The 10,492-nt window shown below is 36.2% G+C and overlaps 1 protein-coding gene across 1 annotated transcript in view; it reads left to right on the forward strand.

The window, feature by feature from the left end:
- LOC136032920 (N-acetyltransferase ESCO2-like) overlaps positions 1 to 10,492 on the forward strand; it is a 45,516-nt gene that overhangs the window by 29,570 nt on the left and 5,454 nt on the right. The window contains exon 5 of the mRNA XM_065713382.1: positions 2,996 to 3,163. Coding sequence (XP_065569454.1) covers positions 2,996 to 3,163 — 168 coding nt within the window. The remainder of the gene's footprint in view (positions 1 to 2,995; positions 3,164 to 10,492) is intronic.

The following is a 10,492-nucleotide window of genomic DNA, read 5'->3' on the forward strand; positions in this document are numbered from 1 at the left end:
GAATTGAGGTAATCATTGCAGTCAAAATGATGACCATTAGGGTATGACTCATCAATTGTATACAATATTCTTTGGACATCCTATCTGAGATGGATCGAAGATGTCACTTTTTCGCTACTCTACAGAGTGTGAAACTTATTGTTATTTGTTTACATTTTTTGAAGCCAGGTGGTTATGCGGTTCTACTGAATCTCTCACTGTTGATTACACTATTTGATTTCTTGGGCTTAAGAGCAATTATGTTGCTAAGAGGAAAAAAATTAAAAACAAAGAAAAACTAAAATTCGGTTTATGTAACTATTTCGGCACTGTTACCAAATATAGTCAAACAGTTCGTGGTAACGAACTGTAGTAAGGAGCGACCCGGCTCAATAGTAAACGAAACTCTAAAAAACGGAATTTCGATGCTAAAAGATATATCAAAAGAATCGGATTTTTATGCTGATTTTAAATATATAAGTTTCATCAAATTTAGTCTTTGTCATCAAAAGTTACGAGCCTGAGAAAATTTGCCTTATTTTGGAAAATAGGGCGAAACACCCCCTAAAAGTCATAGAATCTTAACAAATATCACACCATCGCATTCAGCGTATCAGAGAACCCTATAGAAAAATTTCAAGGTCCAATCTACAAAAATGTGGGATTTCGTATTTTTTGCCAGAAGACAAATCACGGGTACGTGTTTATTTGTTTGTTTGTTTTTTTTTTTGTTTTTTTTTCCAGGGGTCATCGTATCAACCAAGTGGTCCTAGAGTGTTGCAAGAGGGCTCATTCACGGAAATGAAAAGTTCTAGTGCCCTTTTTAACTGACCAAAAAATTGGAGTGCACCTAGGCCCCCTCCCACGCTCATTTTTTCCTAAAGTCAACGGATCAAAATTTTGAGATAGCCATTTTGTTCCATATAGTCGAAAACCATTGTAACTATGTCTTTGGGGATGACTTACCCCCCACAGTCCCTGGGGGAGGGGCTGCAAGTTACAAGCTTTGACCAATGTTTACATACAGTAATGGTTATTGGGAAGTGTACCGACATTTTCAGGGTTTTTTTTTTGGTTTGGGTGTGGGCTTCAGGGGAGGGGGCTACATGGGAGGATCTTTCCTTGGAGGAATATTTCATGGGGAAAGAGAAATTCAATGAAAAGCTCGCAGGATTTTCTAGCATTACTATTAAAAAAAACAATGAAATATAAACATGAAAAAGTTTTTTTCAATTCAAAGTAAGTAGAAGCATTAAAACTTAAAATGAACAGAGATTATTACGCATATGAGGGCTTCTAAAAATACTTTAGCATAAAGAGCGAGGTATTTAGGAGGAGATAAATACTTCGCTCTTTATGCTAAATTATTTTTAGTTATGTCAACTATTTATTCTACGGCCTTTCTGATTCAGGGGTTATTCTTAAAGAATTGGGACAAAACTTCAGATTTAGTATGAAGAGCGAGGTATTAACGAGGGGACAAACCCCCTATATATATATATATATATATATATATATATATATATATATATATATATATATATATATATATATATATATATATATATATATATATATATATATATATATATATATATATATATATATATATATATATAATAAAAAATATAAGAATATAAAAGTTTGTTACGTAAGTTAATTCTTAAGTTACGTATATTTTTTACTAATAAAAACGTCAGTTAAAAATTAAAAGTTCTTGTTGCCTTTTTAAGTAACCGAAAAATTGGAGGGCAACTTGGCCTCCTTCCCCACCCCTTATTTCTCGAAATCGTCTGATCAAAACTAAGAGAAAGCCATTTAGCCAAAAAAAGAATTAATAGGCAAATTTCATTTTAATAATTTATGTACGGAGAGCCAAAATCAGACATGCATTAATTCAAAAACTTTCAGAAATTAAATAAAAAAAAACAAGTTTTTTGAAATGAAAGTAAGGAGCGACATTAAAACTTAAAAACGAACAGAAATTACTCAGTATATGAAAGGGGCTTTTCCTCCTCGACACCCCGCACCTTGTGCTAAAGTTAGATTCTTTCTCGCAACTGTACTTTTTAAAACAATAAAAAACTTTAGCGTAAAGAGCAGGGTGTCGAGGAGGAAAAGCCCCTTTCATATACGGAGTACTTTCTGTTCGTTTCAAGTTTTAATGTCGCTCCTTATTCCCATTTCGAAAAACTTGTTTTTTTTATTTAATCTTCATTATAGCAACTTTACTATGCGTAATATAAATTGTCAATATTGTGTATTAAATAAGGGACATCTGTGGTGGAAATTTGGTAGCAGTTTTTGCTACAGGAGCTTTGGCGAACTAATAAAAGTTTTTGCAAGGGTGAGGACAGGCCTTCACCCCTAAGTTGGCACTAAGATGACGTTAGAATAGGGCTAATTACTTTATTGGCTTGTCCGAAAATCTTTTTTGTATGTAAAGAAAACCATACACAAGTAGTGTATAAGCGACATAATCGCTTTAGCGATAACCCATGGTAGCACAATGAATTGATGCTCTGCTTGGAAATACGGGGCCATATGCCGCCCAGCTGACTGGTTTGTTCGATTACCTAGGGTACTATTGGGTACTTGGGTATATTTTTTATTGATTTTTTTCAAGTATTTTTTAAGTAGGAGTTGCGGAGACCAGTTGTGCTCGGGTGAGGATTGTTGAGCAGAATCTAAATATATTTCAAGTATGAATGTATTTAATAGTTATTTCCAGCTGCCGCAAGGTAAGGGACAGGTTTGCTACCTGTCACTGTAAAAAGACCCGGGAACGAAACGTTTGTAGATGCCCTATGCGCCATCAATGGCCAGGAATTGGAAGTTCAAGAAGAGTCTCAATTTTCTAGTTAATAAAAAAGTAAATTGAATCTTTTTTTTATATTTTTTGACTTTATATTATTCAAAGACAAGTTAGTATATATTTGATTGCTCTATTGAATTAATTCAGGTGAATAAAGTACTATTAAAATAAATTTAGTAAAGTTATTTATTCTTCTTTTAGGGGTTTAAGCGCGAGCGAGTTGTTGGACAGTTTGGAAACGAGTATGTGATTCAAATAGTACCCGGTGATCCTTCCCATTTGTGGAAGAAAGCTCATGACGTTCTTCAGGTTGTTGATGCAGAACTTGGCTTTCCGGAAATGTCTAAGGATGACGTTCAGAAAAACAAGGTAATTTGAACATTGTTCATTAATATGTTCACTGTAAGTCCTAGTGATTTTAAGTAGTGAAATGATTTGGCCGTCTAAGCTCGTTTTTTTTTTCACCTGAATATCCTGATTTTGTGGAATAAGTTATTTCTAAAAAAATCGGCTATTGCAGTTTGTTTCTTTTTCTTTGTTTGATTTTATAACTACTACTACTACTGATAACTCACTGCAGCACTAAGCCGCCTGAGGCCAACATAGCTACGGACGCTCCTCCTCCAATCTAATCTATTCAAGGCATCCCTCTTTACACCCTCACCGGAAGTTCCCATTTCCTTTAAATCTTTCTGTATGACATCCTTCCACCCCAGTCGAGGACGACATGCTTTCTGTGTAGCCCCAGACGGTTGGCCAAAAAGGACAATCTTCCGCAATATGTCATCCTGCTGAACGTGACCATCTCAACCTTTCTTTCATTATAGCCCTAGAAAGCGGGATTGGACCACATTTTTCGTACAACCTACTGTTTGAAATACGGTCAGTCAGCCGGGTACCCAGAACAATCCGTAGGCAATTTTTCTGGAAAACATCTAGTAAATTTTCATCCGCTTTTCGGAGCGCCCATGCTTCAGAGCCATATTTGATCACTGTCATCACTGTAGCTTCCAATATTCTAATCTTGCGTTGCAGGTTTATCTTCCTATTCTTCCAATTTTTTTAACTAGGAAAAAACACCGTGACCCTTAGCTATTCTACTTTTAACATCATTACTGCTTCCACCGTCATTACTGATAATACTACCAAGGTAAGTGAAGCTGCCAACCTGATCAATCTTTTCGGTACCCAACGGCACCTTTTCATCGTCACTCAATTCCTAGCCATAGTGAATTTGTCTTCTTAACATTAATTTTCAAACCTATTCTAGCACCCTGAACTCGTAAAACCTCTAAAAATTCATTCATTTTGCTCACACTTTCATCTAATCATCAGCTTAAATCATCAGCATAATCTAAGTCCAGGAGCGTTCTTCCTCTCCATTTGATTCCATGGTCTCCAATTGCCTTTCCTGTGCTCCTGAAGACGAAGTCCATCAAAATGATCCATACAAAGGGGGATAGAACACAACTCTGCTTAACTCCCGATTTAATACAAAACCAGTTGCTAACATCATTTCCTACCTTCATCGCAGCAGTATTATTCTCGTACATAGCACAAATCGCTTTAATGTATTGGTCTGGTATACCATGTTAGGATAAGACCTTTGCTAAAGCTCTTCTATCAACAGAATTGAACGCTTGTTCATAATCTATAAAACTCACATTTCTGTGCATAAATCCATTGCTATAGCAGACCTTATTAGGCTCTAAATCCTGATAAAGTTACAGCAAGATTATACAAATATGATTAGTTCATGAAAATCGTATAGATTTAGCTGAAGATAAAATTGAGCATCTTATAAAATGCCCCAATGATTTGCTCAAAGCCCGTAAAAATTGGAAAAGGGAACTAATATTAGTTCACAGCTAAAAGTTTATCATTCCACTTCATACCACAGTTAAGGCAAAAATTTGCAAATTTTTTTAGCATGGAAAAAGTGCATATTCTAGCAGCAATTTTTTGTAAGAGGATACTTGTAACGAATGTAGTGAGTACTACCCCCTTTCCCCCCTTGCAGGTAGAATTAATATCTAAAATAAAGTATTCTGAAGGATTTAGGTATTCAGATTTAGGGTGCTTTAATAGCCTTCTGCAGAGCTGAATTGCAAACATTAAAAAAATTCATGAGGGTGATCAAGGGACTCTTACCTCTAGCTTTAATATTCCTCGACTACACTGCGGCCTTCGACTCCGTTACTCGTCACAAACTTTTGAAAATCCTAGAAATCAATGGCATGGCTGTAGAGTTTATTGAACTGATTCAGGCATATTACTCAGAGTCAACAAGCCGGAAAAGAATCTATGGCGAGGAAACTGAAGAATTCCTAGTCGAAAGTAGAGTAAAGCAAGGCCGTGTTCTCTCTCCAATCCTGTTTAATTACTGTATAGACTTGGTGCTAGGAAATGCCTAATGCAACACAATGGTGCCCAAATTGGAAAAAATCTGTCCTTGACCGACTTGGATTACGCTGATGATATTGGACTCCTCTCTGACCCTGAACATGCTCAAAAGATGCTAGATGATATTATCGAATGCTCAAGTCTGATTGGACTTAAAGTAAGTGCAGAGAAAAGTAAATTTATGGTCATGAATCTTCCGACCCAATTATTTTTGAGTGTGAACTTAACTCAGTTAGAAAGGGTTGAGTGCTTTACCTACCTAGGCTCCATACTTTGCACTGATGGTTCTTCACACTTAGACATCCAGCAAAGAATACATAAGGCGTAGTTTGTTTTCGCATCCCTTCGAAAGCCTCTTGGGAACCACCGAGAAATTTACATTCTGACTAAAAGTCGAATCTATACGGCCATGGTCCGAACCATCCTACTCTATGGATGTGAAATTTCAACACGAGAGAGCAATATCTGCTTTTGAACATGCATGCTTACGCCAAATACTTTGAATTTGCCGGCAAGATCATATATCTAACTCCGATATTCGCCAACTCTGCAAGATTAGAAGAGACGTCGCTACCACCGTTAAAAAGCGCCGCTTAGAATGGCTGGGTCACGTCCTGCGAAGACCACCAGAATACCTGCCCCGTCGAATCCTTCTAGTTGAGCCCTACGGCTCTTGGAAGAGGCATCAAGGAGGGCAAAAGAAGAACTGGTGGATCCTGATCAAGTCTGACCTGGATCCCATTGGTGGGTTTAAGAAATTTGGACATAGATCGTCGGCACAGTGGCTCCCGTTCGCAGAGCAATTGGCAGCAGATCATGAAACCTGGTCCAAAGAGGTCGCCAGGATCCTGGATGCCGGGCGGGGCCGAAACGCCTGACTCCCGCCACAAGTACAAGTAACTAAGTGGTTAAGGGACCAGAAAAAAATGAAACCAAATTTAAACTATGCTTGGTGTAGGGAGAATTGTGCAGGAGGGGGGGAGCAGAAAGGTTCAATACTTAGGTTTAAAAAGGACAAACTAAACATTGATTTTAATATTGCTGACAATTCACTCGAAGCCAGCTGTACTTGCCATTCAAATGAGGAAACGTGTTTTTTTTTCTTTATTTTTTTTTATGACAACTATGTTAATCGGCGACCGAACAAAATATTTATTGAGAGGTATCATAATACAGCTAGGACGTAGCCTAAATTCCATACATGCGTAATCTAAACTACATAAACAGTTAACAAAGAGAATGCCGTGTTCAGGGCTGTTGAGAGCCAAGACTGAGCTTTGCATACAGATTTATTCCCCTTGCCCTTGTTTTGTTGAAGTAATTGATATTTTAACATAAAAATCGGTTTAAAATACATTTGTAGTGGGCCTCAGTGGTTTTGCCCTCCTCGTTTGACGACCCTGGCCATGTGTAATCATATTGCTCTAATATAATCATTTAGCTTTTATGGTGCCTCCCACCTTTTATCTTCTGTTATATAGCCTCATCTGTATTAATTCACTTTGTCAGCTGACGACAATCTACTGTCCACTCTGGAAGTTAACGGTGTTTACATTTTCCTCTGGAAAGAAATAATTTTTTGTCCTATGTATATGTAAGCTATAGATTCGGCGCCAATATTTTATTTTTGATCTGGAATTACCCATATCTAATGGGAAAGGTCAGTAGAAACAGTTGGGAAAGATCTAATCGAAACCTTTTTATTTTTGTAATTTTTTTATTGTTTTACTCGACCATTCAAACCCCACCGTTGAAGAAAAAAACCCGTTGAAGAGCAGAAAAATAAACTACTAAAAATTGCGCAGGAAACGTACACCTTAGTTTTTTTTTTTTTTTTTTTTAAATAGAAAACACTATTCTTACCTTTGCATGAGGAAGTCCAGTTGTTGTATTGAAGGCGGGTAGAAACCTATTGCCTTTATCCAGTGCCATAGTTAAAAAATCATTGCTATACCAAATGATTTCTCCAGATCTTAACTTTATATAGTCAATAAGAATGTGCCCGGATAGTAGACTCCTGTAAGAAAAATTGCACATTGTTGCTAGATACGCATTAACGAGACTTTGTGTCCAGTTGAGGAGGCCATTGTGACCTATGAAAAAAATCTAGTATCTGGCCCACGAGTAGGGCCAGACCTATGACCTATTCTATAATGTTAAAAAAGGGACCAGTTATTAGGTATGCCTGGAAGCTATTCATGATGGCGGTGGTGCATGTCGGAAAACAGTTTTTCTATATTTATTAAACTATCAACTCATTCAAACGATTAAGTCATGTTTATTAAATAATATTTATTATACAATCAATATTTACTAGACTTTATCGCATCAAAATTTATAAGTAATCACAAGAAAGTTTGTGTTATTTCATGAGTTGTTTCAAATCTTCTTGAATTTATTTGCAAAGATCATATATTCTGAATAAGTTTGCATTTCATAGCAATTATTCATGAAAACATTTTTGGAAGAAAAAGCAGACATACGAGCGCAAATACTAATTTTTTTTTCGGTTACCTAAAACTAGTTCAATTGAGCATCTGTAGAATATACGTTTTGTCTGTAGTTCAAACAAGCGTTTATTTGGCCACGTTTGCCCAGCTAATAGGTTGCAACTGAGAACAAGTAATTATTCTGACTTCTGGTTATAGTTGCAGATGAGGAGTGAACAGGATATAGTTGAGGAGTGAGTGAACTGGTGATGCAGTGAGTGAGTGAACAGTGAGGAGTGAACTGGCTATAGTTGCAGATGAGGAGGTTATAGTTGCTGATAGTTACAGATGAGGAGTGAACAATTCTGCTGCTATTATCTAAAAAGACACATTTTGGTTGAAATGAGTTGTTCATACTTCCCTAAAAATTTAGGATGTGAAATTGGGGGATGGGTCAAAATATATGAATATCTTACACTTGCAGAAAAAAAACATGCAAATTTACATAAATCTTTATAATGGTGTTTATTTTCGTTTTGTTGCTCATCTAAAATTAGGAAAGGGCTAAGTATTACTTTATCGACAAAAAAGTAACTAGAGTTGAAGTGAGAGATGCCAATGTTACCCCTGTTACCTAGTGAAATTAATGACTTTTTTGCATCAATTTGTAAAATTCATCCACAACTAAGAAAATTACCACCTAATGATTCAGTTTCAAATATCCCTATACTAGAGATTTGTTCAGTTACTAAAAAGTTGAAGGCACTTGATTCTTGTAAATCTAGTTATCCTAGTGAGATATCGATTAAATTGATTATTGAGTGTGTTGATCTTTTATCTACTCCTTTAACGGCAATTTTTAACCAATGTTTTATTGATGGCGTTTTCCGATGTATTTTTAAACAGGCGTATGTAACGCCAATCCCCAAATGCAAGGCACCTAAAGATATTACCGAGATGAGGCCGATTTCGAAAACACCAGCTCTCTCAAAAGTATTTGAAAGTTTTATTTTTGATTGTTTATTTGAGGACATAAATGATAATATTGACCCCCAACAATTTGGATTTAGATCCGGGCATAGTACTGTTCATTATTTGGTTGCATTGTTGGAAACTATCCTTAAGCACTTAGAAAATAATGGGGCCTATGTTGATGCATTATTTGAGGACATAGTTAAGGCTTTTGATAGTCTTGATCATAATGTAGTTGTGGAAGAAGCAAAGGCTATGGGTGCCCGTCCATTTGTTGTACGAATGCTCGCTAGTTTTCTTTTTGAAAGATCTCATTGTGTCCAACTCCCTGATCATGAGCCATCTGAATTTGTAAATATTTTTTGTGGTTCGCCACAAGGGACTAAATTAGGCCCGCTTTCTTTTCTTATTGTTTTTAACCGTATTTTAACAACAATTCGTGAGCGTTTTAAATTTTCTGATGATTTAACTGTTTTATCACTGCGACTAAGCCCTCCGACTACTGAACAGTCTGACTTAATCGAAATCTATCATGATTTAAAAGCTGAATTAGAAAAGGTAAAACTGACGGTCATTGAAACTAAGAACTTATATGATGTTTTCCTTCCTAAAGGGTAACAACCACTCTTCTCATAATTCCATACTGCAAACAAAGAAAACTGTTAAAATACTTGGGATACTTTTGGACGATGATTTAAGATGGAATTCACACGTTGACTATCTGACTAAAAAAGGCGCATCGCTTTTACATTCATTTTCCAACCTAAAAAGATTTGGTACACCAACTGAGGTTTTAAAGTCTGTATACTGCAGTTATGTTAGACCTTCTCTTGAGTATGCATGCCCTGCATGCCTGCATCCGGGATTGACAAAAGATCAAACAGATAGACTTGAGACGATACAAAAAAGAGCTGTAAAAATTATACTTGGACAAAACTACTCAACTTACGAGGATGCACTGAAACTACTCAATTTGGACTCACTTGATAGTCTTAGACATGGCTTAACATATAGATTTGGACTAAATTGTTTGAATTCCCCAACTCATTGTCGTCTACTACCCATCCTTGAGAGCCTCCTAACTGAAGGACCGGTTACTAGACTCCGACAAATAAAAAAGAATTGTCCACAGTTACTGACTTGCTCAGCCTATAGTACTGAGAGATATAGCAAATCATTTGTTCCATATTTTTCCCGTCATTTTAATAATATTGACGCGACTAATATTTAATGTTTGATTAATATGTGTTTGATTAATATAATGTTTGTTTAAATTTTCCTGTGAGTGTTTTTGAAGGTATAAATTATTTTTGTCATGACATGCTAATGCTAGCTCTGGCTATTGTAGTGAATGAATATATTCTATTCTATTCTATCTGCTTATGTATCATGAGAGCTGAATTGTTAAACGAATTTGTTATAAGTGCCAGGGAACCGAGCTTTGCTCGGTGAAAAGAAAGACTTTTTATTCTCTTTCACAAATCAACTTTAGTTTTATTAAATTCACTATAGAAAGTAAAGCCATTACGGTATTGTTCTTTGTATTTGCGATGTAATTCAAGTCAAAAATATTTTTCCAAATTAAGGCCCCAAAAGATTTTTTCCAAAGTCGCGCCCTATCTGAAAAATGGCAGTAGCCTAAGCCAATCTTCAGAAATTTTTTTTAGTGCCGTTTAAAAGAAATCCGACATATTTAGACATCCGACATCCGACGTATTTAGTGTTTTTCCGCCAGATTTCTCCAGGTACCCATTTAGAGCTGAGTTGATGCATGCTTCATCAAAACTCCTGATCAAGACTTTAAAATTTTGTCGCTGGTGTCAAACTATGGGAAAAGTTCCAAAGCTACCAGTAGAGAATTCCAAAAGCTGCCGACACTTTAGCAGCACAACTT

Source organism: Artemia franciscana, chromosome 11 (assembly GCF_032884065.1).
Source record: "Artemia franciscana chromosome 11, ASM3288406v1, whole genome shotgun sequence".
In the NCBI taxonomy this organism is placed as follows: Eukaryota; Metazoa; Arthropoda; class Branchiopoda; order Anostraca; family Artemiidae; genus Artemia; species Artemia franciscana.